Source organism: Mercenaria mercenaria, chromosome 9, assembly GCF_021730395.1.
Source record: "Mercenaria mercenaria strain notata chromosome 9, MADL_Memer_1, whole genome shotgun sequence".
Taxonomy (NCBI): domain Eukaryota; kingdom Metazoa; phylum Mollusca; class Bivalvia; order Venerida; family Veneridae; genus Mercenaria; species Mercenaria mercenaria.
In genome coordinates, this window is record NC_069369.1 from 77,110,394 (window position 1) to 77,129,629 (window position 19,236).

The following is a 19,236-nucleotide window of genomic DNA, read 5'->3' on the forward strand; positions in this document are numbered from 1 at the left end:
CTATAGACCAAAATTAAGGGCCATACTTGTAAATTTTGACCTATTATGGGTTTACCAAATGAAGGAGTCACATTCTCCGTTAGCGTTGACCCGAGTACTATTTTCACGCCCATAAGTATAACACGGTCCGCTCCCCTGCGCCGTCAAGTGATTCCATAGCACGTATTTAATATACGGATATGATCACTTGCTATTAATAAATTTAATTATACTTTTCATTTATAAAGACGGAATTTAGTGCCAGTCACCATAGTCAGGCTACGTGATTGAGTTATGAAATATTTAGTTTTATTTGTGATTGATACCTTTTCAATCTACATTTATTACACTACAGTATATTAAAACGCATGGTAAACAAGGGACATCGCCGATTACAGTCCTAGGCAATACGCTTAAAAACAATAATACACAAAAAGCTAATCCTTACTCGTATTTTAAAAATGTCACTTTTTGTAACATGTACTTAGTATAGTCATGGATTATCACCAGATTTGAGAATTAAAGAAAAAGGGATGATATAACCGAAGTTTAAAGAAGTTTAAAAAGTAACCAAAACGAAAATATCGTATTATGACAACAGATATAACCGTTAGAATTCGGATACATAAAATAAATAAGCCGTTTTACCTGATATACAAATATGCCATTATTTAGTTTTGGGCGAAGGTCTTAAAACTTTCATAACGAATTTGAATATTTCGAACATTTGTTATTTTGATATTTGAGAATGTCAGTCTGATTGTGTGAACATTTCTTGGATGCTACGTAAATATTAATTTGATTTTTATAATATTGATTTGGATGATTCTTTAATCAAAAACCTTACAAAACAGTTGGGATGCACGCGCGTTATTTATTCAAATGATGAAATGAATATTGATGTGTATTCTTTTTTAATTATGAAATTCGGAGCGAACAACTAGTGTAATTAAAGCTTTGGGTACCATTTCTGTTATTTGTTGAATAGAAGACTAACAATATAAAATCGCTTTTTAAATATTGCGCAAATACCCAAGTTGAATTTCAATTACAACTGGTAAAAGAACGGGCAAATAAAATTTATTGACAACTATTCGACGTGGAAATTTAGTAAAAGTGTTATAATTTTTTGTAAGTCTGTGTTTGGTTCAACACATACGGATTTGTGATAATAGCTTATTTATTCATATGATAATGGATTAATGTACAAGTTGTAGAGGACAGACAGTCTAAATGTCTCTTTTGCCTGAAATTGGTACCGGCAGGCTTGTTATTTCCGGACAGGAACCGGAAAAGGGCCAGATAACAAAAAGCGGAAATGTAGTACGACGAAGAAAGGGAAACAAGTCCTTGCTAGAAATTTCGCAGAATTTACAATCTATTCATCACGAGGACGGCAAAAGATTAAGGTCAAGGTCGTATGACCATTCGTCGGGTGATGAAATTGAAAATCAGGAAAGAAAAAAGGCAAAAATTGATAGAAGTAAAAGTTTAGGTCGTGCCGAAAGAAAATGGGAACAAAAACGAAAACAACCAGTCGGTAAGGAAAATAACTTTGCCGATGAAAATAAAATGTCGAAAAGCAAATCTCCAAAAAGAACCATGTCGGGCAGACGAGTTCGATTCGACAGCAGTTCTGATGATTCCTTTAACCAGAAAGGCGGCGGGAAAAGTTCCGAATTTAAATCTTCAACTCCAAAGCCAAAAGGTGTTCAGTACAAGATAGGAGGAAACAAGAACGATGTTGCCATGGAAACATCGCCGATTACTAGCGGAGAAGTATCCCCTACTGTACCCAGAAAACGGGCTCAACCAGGAACGCACAAGTCGAGACTCGAAGCTGCTAGGGAAAGGGCTAAAGTATGGACAGAGACCTGGTCAGACCCAGGACCTAGTGAGAGGTATGTTTAAAAAGTAATATAGCGTATTCAAGTTACTCGCCATTATGTACCAGTAAATATTGCCGACATGATAAAAAGTTGCCAATATTTTTGTTTAATACTACTTCTTAGTGTAGGCAGTGTTACAGCCTGTGTATTACTGGTGAACAGACCCAGCCTAATGTTCATACCTCCGAGGTTCGAAATATCAACAACTGCAGAAATTAGAGGTAAAAAGTGGAAACTAAGTGATTTAGTTCCTGGCAGTTTTTGTATTATTTCTGAAACCACTCGCATATTATATAGAAAAGAAATCCACTGCACAAGTCGCCTAAAACAGACGGAATTTTAGCTTGATAAATGATAATTTTATTATTCACTTCCGTATTGGTCACCACAGTTAAGCAGTCAAAATGCTTACATCCCTTATTGACCCTGTTTTATCGTATTGGCCCTTATTCTTTTATATTTGCCTAAGATGTTTATGGAAGAGCATTAATGCCAGTTGTATGTTAGTTATTAACAAGAAATTTCAAGATACGTTACTCGAAATTTCGACTTGTATATTGCTATTTTACTCGCAAAATTTGAATGTGTCCGTCTGCCAAATGCCAAAATGTTAATGGGCTATATATAGTCAAAGTATAAAGCGAATACATCTACTTACACAACCGTATATTGTGCCCAACATGTAAGGACTTGAACATATACTTCCGTACATCGATGTATGACCTACCCTTAGAGCTGCTCAAGATTTCAAACTGCATACAGCATAAAAACCTACATTTACATGTATAGTAGGGACTCGAACTAGGTCGAAAATTGGAACACGACTTGCTCACTTTCTACTATCTCTCCACAAAATCTGGCTCTATCCAGATACCCGATCTTGGTCGGACTCATAACTTTACGTTCTTTTATGGTCAGTCTATATTGCATTGTCATATAGGCTCAATTAAATTGGGTCGAAAACCTTGAACAAACGCTGCCCGGCCATCTTATATGACCCTCTAGTGCTACCCAAGAGCTATACAAGGTAGAGCCTATACATCTACGAATACTTTGGCAGTTCGTTACTCGAAATTTCGACTTAGTATCTCGAAATTTCGAGTTAATCAATAGCATTCACCTGGCACTGATGCTCTACCGTACATATTGGCTCAGTTACACACTATTATTTGTTAATCATGAAGTTTTTTTTCATTGAACACAACCTTTATACACGCTAGAGCATGTAGAGGACCGTGTTCATTTTGTGCTCAAGGAGGTAATATTCCCAAATCTCCCAGTTATCTTTATGTCTTTTTTTTATTCGTGTGAACTACAGAGAACGTATTTTGCACGATTGTGATGTTTTACCTTTAGCCTGCCGACGGCAAGTGATTTTGCCTTTGCGACCCGTGCAGACCAAGACCGTACAGGCTGATCATGGTCTGCACTGTTCGCTATTCAGTCAGTAAATTTTCAGTGAACACCCCTTTAAATAATAAATGGTACTGCCCAAATTGAATGATGGACCAGTTCATTTTAGAAATGTCGGCTTAAAAATGTTTAAATACTTGAATGAAGATTGACTTAGTACGATTACAATGAAAAAGTGTAACCCACGACTTGATAGGTTTCTTTACAGGCATTTCAATTTAAAATGGTGAATATTAAGCATACTTGTAGAGGTCAGGAAAAGTTCTTTCAATTTTTCATTTGGTTTTGAATACACTATTAAAGTATCATTAAACACCAAAGTTTTTCAATACATTGCAAAAGTCGTCTAAGAGTGCTGTTTTGACGTCTGCACTGCGTATCCCGGATAGGGCGCATGTTCTTCGTGGTGAAGACAACACCACAAATGGCATTTTTTACACCTCTGTCTCACTCTGTCTCATGTGGGGAAGTTGTCAGTTACTTGTGGAGAACAGGTTAATACTGGTAAGGACTAAAGGGACATTTGTTCTTTAAAGAAGAACAAAAAGGCCTGACTTGTTTCTAGTTTGTGGTGACATTCAGGCCTAAGGGCGCATTTAGCCTCGGCTGTTGTGTCATTCAGGCCTAAGGGCGCGTTTGGCCTCGGCTGTCGTGTCATTCAGACCTAAGGGCTCTTGTGTCATTCAAGCCTAAGGGCGCGTTTGGCCTCGGCTGTGGTGACATTCAGGCCAAAGGGCGCATGTAGCCTAGGCTGTGATGTCATTCAGGCCTAAGGGCGCGTTTGGCCTCGGCTTTGATGACATTCAGACCTAAGGGCACATGTACCCTCATTCTCATTACAGGTTAAAAATACAGATTTTTCTAAAAGTACGTATAACTTCCCATGTCCAACGGTAGGTGCGCTATTATTTTGTCAGTTGCTGCAACAAAGGGTCCATTAAGAACTAAATAACAGACTCGCGCTATTTCATTAAAAACAGTATGAAATATATCTCTGTGTGTACTTGTAATATGACGTTACCTGACAGAAGCTCTTTAATACGACGATTGTGAAGAGTGCTTAAATCTTCAAACACACAGTAGTGTCCAATTAAACAAATTTTCCAGAGAAGAGCAAATATTTGTTCAACAGGTTATAGAGAAGTTTAAACACTTTCATTTTTGTTTATGGTTCTTTCTATTTTTTTTTTTTAAATATGTGTATTCAATTACATTTCTTTTAAGAAAACGACGTGGCTATTGCTTTTACGTAAGACAAATATTTGATAAAATGTTTTCCCCATAAGAACATTGACTGACCTGTTAACTTCTTTCTTTAGCTACCGAAGTCAAACAGACTATTTAAATACAAACACATCCGCTTTTTTCTTTATTACTACTGTTTTGTTTGTACCACTAAATCGGTAACAACGATTTTTTCACGAAATGCGGCTTTACTTTTCCAAGATCCAGATATAACTCATTATACAACATTCTAAAAGTTCTTAAGAGTAGTGTAATGACCTTTCTGATATTTAGAGTTTTTACGTTTTCGATTCTATAGGCAAAATCTCTATCACTTTCCCTTTATAAAATTCAGACCCACTGAAAACCCCCATTTTTTTTAAATTAGTACCCGGAAAGTTTTCGTTTATGCTAACTAAAAATCTTGAAATTTAATTAACAATTCATCGACAAATCAAGTCAAAATTGAAATTTAAAACAAGTTGAATGCTGTCCATAATGGCTGAAATTTTGCAATACCCCAATATCAGACTCGTTTTTGACGATAAATTCAGATATTTTGAAAATGAAAAAAAAAACAAAAAAACGTTCCTGTTACCAGCGCTGGAGTTTATGAGAATGTTGTATCATATTAATGACATTGTCATATCAAGGAAAACCCTTGTTACGGAATGAATGAATCAAACAATATATATGGTATATTATTTTTTTTCTATTTGAGCCGCACCATGAGAAAGCCAACGTAGTGCGTATGCGACCAGCATTGACCCAGACCAGCCTGCGCATCCGCGCAGTCTGGTCAGGATCCATGCTGTTCGCTTTCAAAGCCTATTGCAATTAGAGAAACCTTTAGCGAACAGCATGGATCCTGACCAGACTGAGCGGATGCGCAGGCTGTGGGGGTCATGCTGGTCGCAAACGCACTATGTTGGTTTTCTCATGGCACGGCTCATTTTATGATGTCCCTGTTTAATATTATTTAAAAGTTAAGTTCGTTATTTAATATTCGATGATAAATTACTAAAGCGAAAATAATTTCGCTGTCTATGAATGAATTTAAGTGATAAATGAAAGACTTTACCGCCTCTATTTTGATAATTTCTTTATAGTGTACCGATCATTATAAAAGTTTAAAAGTTTTCAATCGTCAATGCATTTTGTGTTGTTATATATGGAATCAAAAGATTTAAAGTTGTCAAAAGTACATAAATTGTCTGTTCTGTTATTCGAATGTGTATGTGTATAGTACACTGAAAAACTTCAACTTTTAAACTGAACAGAAAAATACGAAATGTCAATTGAAAAGAGACAATAATGTGATCATGACACGGCGGTTTTTCAGAATACAGTGCAGCTTAAGATAAGATCAGATAAGATTTATTCGTGAATATGTATGTATGTCACAAAATGTCACAGGTAGATATCACAACAACAACAAACTTTATTAGCAACGTCGACATAACATATCACAATGGTCACATAGTTCAATAAGTCCGCTTTCTGGAAAAAAACAGTACTGGTGTCATATGAGAAGACGTGGTCGTGGCTCTAGTAGGACTCGAACCCGTTGACACTATAACCACAAGACCACCGTTCGGCTGTACATGAGAGTCTGAAATTTATTTGTTGTTGTTATGGAGAGGTCAAAGTCTATAGTTGGAGCGTTTTAGTGATGTTATTTTGCTCTTTATATGTAACAGTTACAGAGGGTCTGTTGTATATGATTGTACGCAAAGACAAGAGATTTTTGTTTTGGTTTAACATTACAATGACACAGTTATAGGTCATACGGCGACTTTCTAGCTTTCGTGGTGAAGGAAGACCGCAGGTGCCACTCCATGCATCACGGGCGGACACCTAGGTAGAACCATCGACCTTCCGTAGGCCAGCTGGATGGCTTCCTCTCTTGAACAATTATACACCCCAAGTGAGGCTCGAGCCCACATTGGCGAGGGGCAAGTGATTTGAAGTCAGCGACCCTAACCACTCAGCCACGGAGGCTCTCAAGTTAAGTTTTAGGAATCAAATATGAAACAATTTTGATTTCAATAGATTGTGTAGATAGTCTCGTAAACGTATTTATAGAAGAGAAAACAGAAAATAATATATTTAACAAATCGTCACATACAAAAAAAAACCCAGTCGAATAGCTCTCTTTGTCAACTTGTATAACATAAACGTTTTAAACATTTAAATATAGCGAAAATACAAAAAAAAAAATGTATTTGCGATATTTTATATTGAGAAAGTTTTAATTAAGAATCCTAATAAATCATACTTCTGTACGTCCGGTACAACTATTTGAAGAATAGGTAGGGCTATTCGGCGCACCCGTGCGTCGGCGTCGGCGTCGGCGTCCCGATTTGGTTAAGTTTTTGTATGTAAGCTAGTATCACAATAAGTTTCAGTATTTGGCTAAATAGATACCTGGTCTCCATAGTGAGCATGCCCATATCAGATAAAATTTATGTAGGTAATTGGTCGGAATCTCGCAGATAGGTCCTACACAAAGCCGAAGTCTACTTGATATAAAATTTGAACGACATCAGTTTATTTTTATGATTGTAAAACCAAACGATTAAATGCCTTTCGTCACTACCGAACTGATGACGCGTATGTTTTCTTTAACAAATTAAAACATCTATAAAAATTAAGTCAAATATCGGTCAGAGGTCAAACTTGTAACAATTTAACAAAACGGCATCTGTCTAACACAAAAAACCCCATAAAGGTCTAAAACGAAAGATAGATATGGGTTAGTTGGCTTGGGCACACTCTCATTCTCGCTCCCACCCACAACCACCCTTTTAATCTCATCTGCTCATATATCGAACACACATACATGCCCGTTGTTGCTCTAGCCTACTTGTCACTCCCTTTTGTAGCGCGGATATGTTTCTATACAAAATGGCGAAACAATATGGATTAATGTTAATCCTTTTATTCTGACGAATAAAGTCGGGTAAATCGCATTTTACGCAAAGTAAATTGTATTTTTCAATGTAATACACACGTTGCCTAAATAGAAAATAACATAGAACTGAAGTAGAATTCAGAGTTGTGTATCACTGGAATTAAATGATGTATTTCACTGGCGGTTCCGAACACTCGGAGCATGTGCTAAGTCGAAGGAAGATCAGTGTTCTTAGAAATTCGCAGCGTGTGCGGGTTTCAGTTTTATAGACAGAACAGTCGAGGAATAAAATCATGCCCATAAATCACGACACGATATCTGACTTCTGTGAATACATATTAGAATATCTGTTCCTTTTTATTTCCATATACAACATTAATTTGGAGTATAATTCAAATAAGGAGTACTGTTCAAAAACGTAAAAGGAATATACCGTAAAATATCTTAAGTCATAAGTTTGACAAATATGCAGAAGGTCTTACATGTACATGGTTCCAAAAACCTGTCGGGTTTACAGTCACTTCCGGGTATTGGTGAAAAAAGAAAGGTCAAGGTCACTGAGAACAATAAGAGAAACCGGAAGCAAACTAAAACTCCCAGACATTTCGACGTGCGTTTCCCCAAAGTTGGTAGGTCCGACGATTGGGCTGGTTCTAGGGAACATGTCAAGGTCACGGAGAAAAATAAGGGAGACCTGTACCAAACTGATATTCTCAGGCATGTCGACGTGCATTTCCCAAAGGTTGGTCGGCATGACGACTGGGCGAGTTCGAAGAAAAAGTTGAGGACAGTCGAGTGGTTGAATAATAATGATTCAGAAAGTTCATATTTCGAGGATGGGATATTTGATCCAGTTTACAAAATAGAAATTTTTGGCGGTTCAAAACGAGTTTCCTTCAGTAACAACATTTCAGTCAGGTAAAACAATCTTATCAGATTCTGCTGACTATAAATAATGTTTTGCAGTCATATGAATTCATGTGTATTAAAACCTTCCTCATTAGTTTTCTTACTGAAAGACACACACGCACCCGTGACTGGCATCAAATCTGCCGTCAAACAACAGTATAGGTTCTTTTACGCCGCCTCCTCCGGGGCTTTAGTCACATTGGTCCATCTTCCTTTCGCTTTTCTGCGACTTATTGTGTCATCTTACTATTTCTCTTTTTCAGTGTCGGGGTCCTATTCGAGTAACCCCTTAAATAGATATCTGTACAAATTTTTATTTAAAAATTATCATTTTTGTTAAAAACAAGCACATAATTATATTACACATATACTGGAAACATATTCATCTTCATACAGGGTGCAGTATTTTTTAGATTCCATCAGGATTTCGTGGTGCTATTTTCAGAATTATCAACTACCACATCCCCTTGTCCCAAACGCAATCCATTTCTAAAGATGCAAAGGTGCAAAAAAAAAAAACAACAAAAAAAAAACAAAAAAAAACAAAACAACAAAAACATCTCAATTAGAGCGGTGTAATTATACGGCATGCTATACCTTTTGTCAAGCGGCTATTGTCACATCTATATCGGTCTCTCAGATAAGATCGTAACTTTAAAACAATAGGTCTTATTGAATACGATCTTGCGAGGTAATTACTATAACTTCTTTAAAACTACACATTATAACTCTTTACATGAAATACATTAATGCCGTGAAGAAAAACAAAGTATATTTTATGTTGACATATATTTCGGAAATAGTGTACTGGATGCTTCAGAGCTAGTTAAAATGTGAAGGAAATATGTAGGCCTAACCCTTTTTCTTGAAGTTGTGTTTTCACTCTGATTTAATCTGTTATTAACCTGACAAAAATGGGGACATAGTCTACTAAATAGCCAGTGTGTGATACTTTTGATGTGTAATGAAGAAAAACGAACTCTATTTTGTGACATTTTCAATGGATCATGTATCGCCGGTTTGCGTTCGACTCCGTGCAAGGGACGAAAAATTTGACCAACCTTAGGGTTCTACCAGCTATAGGAGATGGGTTCGGTGGGGAAGGGTTCGTTCACGGGGAAAGTGTTGACATTGATGATATTTTTGTTGAGGAAAGTGAACAAGGAAGTGAAAATTTCCTCCAACCGATCAATAAAGTTGAAATATTAGACAAAAAATCTAAAAGTGTCCATTTTGACCAGTTTGTGTACATCAGGTAAGATAGCTCTTATAAGCAGAATTTTGCTTTTACAATATAGGAAAACATATGCTGTGTGGCTATTTCTGTTTATATGCATTTGCTCAATTTTCAATTTCATGCATATAATGGATTTTTGCATATTTTTTCCTCCTCACTTTCTCTGGATACATCAATGTGTTTGATCTACGTGAACACAATTCTCTTTATCTCTTATAACATCATAATCGTGCCTGTTTATTTCATTACCGTTTACTTCATTTCAACTGTCTCAAAGTGTTAAGATGGACATAATGTTCTTGCATCATTAGGTCTATGGCATGCCAATTGTCCAATAATTATGTGAACCCAGGTTCACGGTCGAAAAACTAGGATTAACGATCGATAAACAAGGTTTTTCGAACGTAAATCCATGTTTTTCGAATACTAACCTATATTTTCGAGCGAAATCACAAGGTAACGGGCGTAAACTATAGTTTACGCTCGTGAACTCAGGTTTACGTTCGATAAACTAGGTTTCTCGATTGAACTATGAATTTCAGTTGTTATCCTAAGTTCACGAGCGTGAACCTATATTTACGGGCGTCAACCTGGGTTCACGAGCGTAACCATAGTTTACGAACGTGAACCTATGTTAACGACCGTGAACTTGGGTTTACGACCGTGAACATAGGTTTACGACCGTAAACATAGGTTCACGCTCGTAAACATAGGATAACGACCGAAACCTAGTTTATCGAACGTAAACCTAGGTTCACGCTCGTAAACCCAAGTTCACGGTCGTAAACATAGGTTCCCGCTCGTAAACAAATAGGTTCACGTCCGTAAACCACATGTATGGTTCACGGTAAGCCAATTATCCAATAATTCTGTTCTTGGTCGAAAAACTAGGATTATCGAATACTAGCCTAGATTCACGTCCATGGTTTACGTTCGATAAACTAGGTTTCTCGATTGAACTATGAATTTCGGTCGTTATCTTACGTTTACGAGCGTGAACTGGGGTTCACGAGCGTGAACCTATGTTTACGACCGTAAACTTGGGTTTACGATGGTGAACCTACGTTTACGAGCGTGAATTATGGTTTACGACGTTATTCTGTGTTTTCGCTCGAAAAAATAGGTTATCATGCTTTTATGTTCGAAAAACCTAGTTTATCGATCGTTGATCCTAGTTTTTCGACCGTGAACCTGGGACAGTTGCCATATATGTCACGTCCCGTAAAGTATAGTTTACGGTCATAAACCTAGGCTCACGGTCGTAAACATGGATTTACGTTCGTAAACGTAGGTTCACGCTCTTAAACATAGGTTCACGGCCATAAACCCATGTTCACGCCCGAAACTCATAGTTGATTTTATTACCCTAATATATCGACCGTAAAACATGATTTACGTTTGATAAACTAGGTTTCTCGATTGAACTACACATTTCGGTCGTCACCTATGTTCACGGTCGTTATCTTATGTTTACGCTCGTGAACCCCAGTTCACGCTCGTAAACCATAGTTTACGAACGTTAATGTATGTTTACGAGCGTGAACCTACGTTTACGAGCGTGAACTATGGTTTACGGTGTTATCCTGTGTTTTTACTCGAAAATATAGTTTAGTATTTGAAAAACCTGGTTTTACGTTCGAAAAACCTGGTTTATCGATCGTTAATCCTAGTCTTTCGACCGTGAACCTGGGTTCGCGTAATTATTGGACAATTGGCGTGCCATACACGTCATGCTTGTTTCTGTTTGTATTATGTCTGTACGTATACTTGCTAGTGACATACTCTTGTTCCGACTATCTAAAGATGCTGGCACTGCGTGAACAACTATTAGTCTTCTACTCTGACAACATCATGTGCGCGGTAATTTTTTGTTTGAACACTAAGCACGCAATGTTTACGATCATTTGCCTATCATAGTGCTGTCTGTTGTTGTGTTCTTTCTGTCCGACCAAAATTGCTCAGTGTATCTTTAAGTGCTTGAAATTGGTGTTCATAATATTTTTCTTTTCTTACAATATCGCCATCATGCCTGTTTTGTTATTGTTCTTTGTTCTTGCTCTGGATATCTCGAAATGTTTGAAATACATGTACATAATGGTTTCCTCTCCGACAATATCATGGTTTGTCTATTAGTGACCAGGCATCATTTATCAACGTTAAAATTTATCGGAGTCAATGGAATAACATTTGAGGGGATCAAAATGACATGTTGGTTTCGTCCTCGGCACCGCATCTTGCATGTCTGATCTTGGAAACAAGAATTTTTTCATAATTCTGTGGCATTCGAAGCACCGTATTTGTCACGTGCAGCGAGCATCGATATGGCGTGACTTGCGTCTGTATGATACGTCGCGTTGTTCAATACCGTCGCGCATCTCGTTTTTTTATTCAGTTTATATAAGTTTAATATTAACCTGCACGGAAATTAACGTATCCTGATCAACTTACATGATCTCACATAAACCTAAAACGTCCTACACAGGTTCGAATCCTGCGGGTCAAAACTAAGAATATTTCACTGACCATATCTTGAAGCTTTTTGATCTGGTGCAACCCCCTTCTGACCAGGACATATACATGCATACCTATATATTACACACTAACGTGCAGGTATCGAAGATAAAACGTGAAAGTCTCTTCTTAGTGACTAGTTGCTATGCCATTTATTTATAGCAACTTCTAAATCAATATTGAAACCACATCTGAAATACCTTTCCCTGGTATCTTATATTCTGACGTTTTTATTTTAATAGCTTGCACTTTGCATTACAATTCATCTCATTATGGATAATCTTGAACAAATATACTCGTTCTTTAAAGTGGATATTGTACGTATTGAACGGGTAATTCGTGTCATTATTTACTTTATTGCAACTGTATCTAACGAGGTAAATGCATATTTTTGCTCGTTTTAAAGTGCATATTTCTATTTTTTATCAGGGTACCTCCTTTATTTATTTATTTAGAATTGAAAATACAGACAATCCTGTATATAGCGTCATACGTCACGTTTCACCCACGATCAATGCAGGTACATGTACATGTACGTAAACTGGAAGAAAAAATATTTCTTTATCAGATACGTATTTTTTTAAAAAATTATATTAAACACTAAGTATGTTTTTCAAAACTTTTCTGCAATTTCTTATCAAATTTTCACGAAGTTCCTATTGCAAATAGATCAACAATGATATCAAGGCAGATTGGATGATCGCGGGATCACTTATATGATTGTAGATTTTAAAGTCTTATAAAATAAATTCAGATCTACTTTTTTAAGGTGAAATGTAGATATGATATAATTTGCAACATATAACACATTATATATAAACACTCAGAAAATTGGCATTTAAATTAAAGTATTTAACCATATAGATGGTTCATTTTTAGCTCGACTATTCGAAGAATAGTCTAGCTATTCTACTCACCCTGGCGTCGGCGTCGGCGTCGGCGTCACACCTTGGTTAAGTTTTTGCATGCAAATACATACAGCTATCATTTAAAGGCATAAAGCTTTGAAACTTATTTTTTCTTTTTCTAGATAAATTACCAACCTCACTGGGTCAAGTTCCATAACTCTGACATGTATTTTGGGCAAATTATGCCCCCTTTTGGACTTAGAAAATCCTGGTTAAAGTTTTACATGCAAGTTACTATCTCCAAAACTAATGCAGATATTGAATTGAAACTTAATATCTGTCTTCGGGGTTATAAAACTAGTTGATAGCATCAAGTCCCATAACTCCGACCTGCATTTTAGCCAAATTATGCCCCCTTTTGGACTTAGAAAATCCTGGTTAAAGTTTTGCGTGCAAGTACATACAGCTATTACCAAAAGGCATATAGATTTGAAACTTAATTTTTCTTTTGCTAGATCAATTACCAACCTCACTGGGTCAAGTCCCATAACTCTGACCTGTATTTTTTGGGCATATTATGCCCCCTTTTGGACTTAGAAAATCCTGGTTAAAGTTTTACATGCAAGTTACTATCTCCAAAGCTAATGCAGATATTGACTTGAAACTTCACATGGGTCTTTTGGGTTATAAAACTAGTTGATAGCATCAAGTCCCATAACTCTGACCTTCATTTTAGCCAGATTATGCCCCCTTTGGACTTAGAAAATCCTGGTTAAAGTTTTGCGTGCAAGTACATACAGCTATTACTTAAAGGCATATAGATTTGAAACTTATTTTTTCATTTTCTAGATCAATTACCAACCTCACTGGGTCAAGTCCCATAACTCTGACATTTATTTTTGACAAATTATGCCCCCTTTTGGACTTAAAAAATCAATCAGTCTGGTTAAAGTTTTACATGCAAGTTGCTATCTCCAAAACTAATGCAGATATTGAATTGAAACTTCACATGTGCCTTCGGGGTTATAAAACTAGTTGATAGCATCAAGTCCCATAACTCTGATATGATTTTGGTCAAATTATGTCCCCTTTTGAACATAAAACTCTTTTGATATTTAACATTTTGGGTAATATTTTCCTGCTTCTTGGACAATATTTCGAATAGTCGAGTTTGGCTGTCTTACGGACATCTCTTGTTCCTTTTAAGTTTATGCCAAACTGTGCTATTGGCGTAACTGATAGAATTTTAGAGCGATGCCTGCATGCCATGGTTAACCTTCAGCCTGCTGGCGGCAAGTGATTCTGCCTTTTCAACCAGTGCAGACCATGATCAGCCTGCACTGTTCGCTATTCAGTCAGTAAATTTTCAGTGAACACCCCTCTGAATAAGAAGTGGTTCTGCCGAAATTGAATGATGGACCAGTCCATTTTTTCAAAATGCTCCCGAAGGTAGGCATATTAAAATCGCACTGTCCGTCAGTGCGTGCGTGCGTCCGTGTAAATTCTTGTCCGGGCTGTAACTCTGCCATCCATAAAGGGATTTTGAAATAACTTGGCATAAATGTTCACCATAATGAGACGACGTGTCATGCGCAAGATCCAGACCCACAGCTGCTAGACATATACATATGTTATCAAATATGTTACTATATAGGCCTATATATGTATATAAAAGACTTTTATATACATATATAGGCCTTTATAGTAAAATATTTGATTATGTGTCTAGCACCTGTGCCCAGACCCCTAGCTCCAAGGTCAAGGTCACACTCAGAGGTCAAATTGTTAACAGAGTCTGTTTCGCGTCCGGTCCATAGCTCTGCCATCCATGAAGGGATTTTGAAATAACTTGGCATAAATGTTTACCGTAATAAGACGACATGTTAGACCCAGTCCCCTAGCTCCAAAGTCAAGGTCACACTTAGAAGTCAAAGGTTAACAGGGTCTGTTTTGTGTCCGTTCCATAACTCTGCCATTGATGAAGAGATTTTGAAATTACTTGGCATAAATGTTCCCCGTATTGAGACGACATGTCAAGCGCAAGACCCAGACCCCCTAGCTCCAAGGTCAATGTCACACTTAGAAGTCAAAGGTTTTTCTTGTCCATAACTCTGCCATTTATCAAGGGATTTGAAAATAGTTTGAAACAAATGTTAACCAATTTGAGAAGGTGTGTCACGTTTATGACCCAGGTCAAGTTCAAGGTCACGAAATGATTGGATTTTTTTGCGCAGACAACTGTAGCGTTCTTTGGCACGTTTCGGGGGCATTTGTCACCAATAATGACAACTTTTGTTCTTTCTTCTTTCCCTTTCTTATCGTACTCTTGTTTTCTCTGTTTACCAATCTTTTTATTTGTTTGCCAGTTTGTGTATCTATCTACTTCTGATTATATGCTAACGACTCTTTCTGCTAAGTTTGGTTTGTTAATTTTGACAATACTCTTAGCCATTGTCATAACATTGTGGATTCTTATCGGGGGCTTTAATGTTTTAAAACAATTGGCAGAAACGACCGATTTAAACTTGGTAGTTCCCAATATCACGTGAACTTAAAACAATCGGGGTAAATTTTTTCTGTGACAAAGGATTGGTAAATTCTTTCGCGCGTAGTATCATCGAATATATCTTTATGTATTTAATACTGAAATGGAGCAGTTAATTGTTCTTTTGCAAATCAATGATCTTTTAATGTGTGGTTCTGATTTAATGATTTATAAGTGTTGATATGAAACTGGTTGGAAGAAGTGGAATTATGGTAGATTTTTTTTTCGATTTGGAGCATTTCTACTATCTTTTATTGGGTTTCACTGTGTTTTGCGCTTCATCTGTAATTGAGTGCATAACTGATACTATGAACACATGTGAAACAGTGAAAATTTGACGATTTTTCTTCTATAATGTGACGGGTCGATGATTTTGCCTTGCAGTTTATTCATTTGGACAACAAAATGTAAATTAACTGTGGAAGAAAGTGCCCGCTAATGTGGGCTTTCGGGGCATTTTGTTATTTATACAATGGGAAGATATGTATGAAGCCGTTACCATGGTACGGTACGTAAAAAAGCAAGTTTTTGAAAGATACGTTGACACACCATCTCCATCTAAAAATCTCAGTGACCAACCGGTGGTGCCCCCTATCGGCATTAAGAAAAAGAGGTTTAAGCGGGGAACCAGTAGTCGAAGCCTTCATGCAGACGATATCAAACTCGGCAGTATATCTAGCCGCCAAAGTTTTCAACCGGACCTTAAAATCAATGGTATAGGGAGTCGGCAGAGTTTCCAACAGGACCTTAAAACCCCTGGCATCACCAGCCAACAGAGTCTTCATCTGGACGATATAAAACTTGAAAAGAAATCAGCTACTCATTTCGGCTACCCTCGTCCAGTAGAAAAAGTTGTAGTCAATGTAGATAAACAAAAAACTGTCCATTTTGATGACATTGTTCGAATCAGGTAGACAACATTTTATTTCCTTGCTTAGAAATGTTTCACCATTCATTTTCCCATTTAAATGTGACAGTTTTTATGTCATTTTACGGTGCAAGATGAGTAGAATAGCGGACGGAATCCATTTTGTGTATATATTTCATTCCAGGATTATATTTCACTGTACAAAAGAGTGTGTGTGCCCCAAGTTGCCTGAGAAGTGTCCTACACTTATAAAAGTTTAGACTCAAAATTGCACCAGCGGCCACTATTTCTTCCCTATATTTACATAATCCCAATGGCCCCGAAGGCAAGAGGATACCCCGAGGGATTGAACAGCATTTGGGTACTTTACATGTCTCTCTGTTAGGTTGTTATATTCATCGGTCTCTTCCTACGTCCAGATTAATGATATTTTTGTACTCAGAATTTAGAATAAAAATGCACAAAACGTCCCACGAGGAAACACTCCTGACACACCTTCCCATTCCAGTATCTACCCTAACTCGGCACTATACCCTCTCCCAGTAGAAACCTTCTCAATACTGGCCTGATATCGCATGAAAAAGGCCAATAAAATATTGTCTTGTTTTCTGGTTTTCGTGAAAAGCGCTATTTATTTATTACGTAAACAGCCCAACAAGTCAACACAATTATTTCTGATGCAAAGCTGATACAGTCGACATCGTACTTGCGACCACCTCTATTAAGCGATTTTTGTATTAAACGACCGGTCAAAATCCCTCCCGAACGTTTTCAGTAAATAAATTCATTCCATTAAACGACTTTTTTATTAAACGACTAGCGACCACATTAATGAAGTCCCGACAGGTAAAATATTCGACAAAAGTATCTATTAAGCGACCGGGTACCAAATTCTACCGGGCATTTCTGCATCTGTGTAATTAGCGAGTACGTTTTGCACGTGACTGAATGCAATTAACCTTTGTATCAGTCGAACTGACAAACAATCTAGCCATAGTTTATACTGTTTGTGGACTTGGAAAAGTGTTCACGATGTTAAAATAAATTTTTAAACCATACATGTATGTTCATAATAAATACAGTTACATTAACAGTTAAAAATATCTTTTCTTTTCATCTAACTGAAATCCATTAAGAGACCATTCCATTAAGAGACCACTTCTTAGCAGTCCCTTGCGTGGTCTCTTAATACAATGCCGACTGTATCCTGATATCGTCGGTGTGTAGAACAATTACACTTTTTCTATCCATGGAACACTTACTTTTTCTAGTAGATTCCTGAGCGTGTGGAAGGGGCCTCAAACGACGCTTCCTATATGCAATAACATTGTATTGTTTTGTTGTTTTAATGTGCTAGGCACGGTTGTCGGAGGGATAGCCCACCGAGATATTTCAAAGCACGAAAATGTTGAATTCTGTAAAACGAAGTATAAATGTGAGGGTGGCACGAGGGTCCTCCACATACAGATATTTTTAAAACATCCCACATAAACATAAATGGTGAATTCTGTGCGTGTTTTAGGGTCTTAGATAAATATTTTCGGCAAAAGCAGTTTTTCTCTTTAAAGTTGGAGGTTTCAAGAATCCACCACAAACATCTTTGAAACACAACGTAAAAGAATGGTTAAATGTGGGCGTGGGCTTACTCGAATAATTTTCCAAAAACTAAATCTTCCGTCGTTAGATTTAGATTTTTATTTTGGTGTATACATGCGAGTGGTATTTTTGGGTCCTCCCCTACAACGCATGAAAATGGTGTGTTCTGTGTGTTTAAATGGGTAAGAAATATATAATCTACTCAGAAATGAAGCTTCCTCCGCAATAAGGTATACAATGTCAAGTATCTTATTATTTATCTACATGTATAAATGCGCATGATTTTCTCTAAATATTTATCGCAGAGTTTGGCTTTTTTCTTCATTTGTATACGACGTATTATGAGAACACCTGTGGAGGGCGGGCGGTGGGTGAGAGGGCGGCTCCAAAAGTTGTTCGCTATCTGACTTGAGCATTTCTTATCCAATGTTCACCAAACTTTGTCAGGATGTTAACATCTCGGGGAAGTTCGATAATCAGCCGGATCGTCCGAGTAGGTCTGGAGTTAAGCCCCTTTAATTCCTCAAAATTGCAAGTATTGACAGCGTCCGCTCTTTAACTTGAGCAGTTCCAGTTGTGTCAAGTTCCTTCAGTATAACTCGATGTATGTCAAAGTTAGTGTTGCATTGACTTCTCTCACGTGTGTTCCAATGGTCTTGCTTGACTGAATCTAGGGCCGTTATATTTTTAAGGCCAAAAGGTCAAGGTTGGATGAGCGGCTAAGTTCCATCATGACTCTTTGAAATAATATTTTCCATTCGTCACAAAATATTCTTTTTGTAAATCATGAGATTATTATTAATGCCGATTTGCGTTTGATGTGTACATTTTGTTACTACATTTTTGTAAACTACCAAATTGCGTTGAGTGTAACGCATTTTGGTCGTGACTACCAAATTTGGTAGTGACTACCAAAATCCGTTGCTACCATTTTGAGGTGCGACAAATGTTGAGCTTCATATAAAGAGTTGGTTCACTTCGGACGAACGTTTGATATACATTGAGTTTTAAAAACGTGTTCATTGATGAACGTTACTGATATTCAAGCTCAGTTTTTAGGTAAAAAGTGTTTGCTCAATACGTTAATCTTATTATGAAAGTATACACAGAACTTCGTGTTTAATGTATTAAACTAAAACTCACCGACTGCCTTTTTTTCAAAAATAGTTCTTGTTTTATGATAAGACTGTAACGCTAGAATGTCCTATGAACTAACTTTAAACGGGTAATTGATATTCAAGAGATGGATAAATATTTTCCAGTCACAGTATTCTTCTGTCCCTAACCATCACCAAGCCTCGGC

The 19,236-nt window shown here is 37.1% G+C and overlaps 1 protein-coding gene across 6 annotated transcripts in view; it reads left to right on the forward strand.

Moving 5' to 3' along the window:
• The first annotated feature begins 388 nt into the window (after positions 1 to 388).
• The window catches only part of LOC123546318 (nucleolar protein dao-5-like), a 49,668-nt gene continuing 30,820 nt past the window's right edge, over positions 389 to 19,236 (forward strand). For 3 of the 6 annotated variants that reach the window (XM_053551778.1, XM_053551779.1, XM_053551780.1), the window contains exon 1: positions 389 to 1,880. In XM_053551778.1, the coding sequence (XP_053407753.1) occupies positions 1,213 to 1,880 (668 nt within the window). In that variant the 5' untranslated portion in view covers positions 389 to 1,212. Of the gene's footprint in view, positions 1,881 to 7,812; positions 8,338 to 8,931; positions 9,584 to 15,555; positions 16,380 to 19,236 lie in introns of those variants that run through there. The other 3 variants (XM_053551781.1, XM_053551783.1, XM_053551782.1) reach the window with 3 other exon arrangements.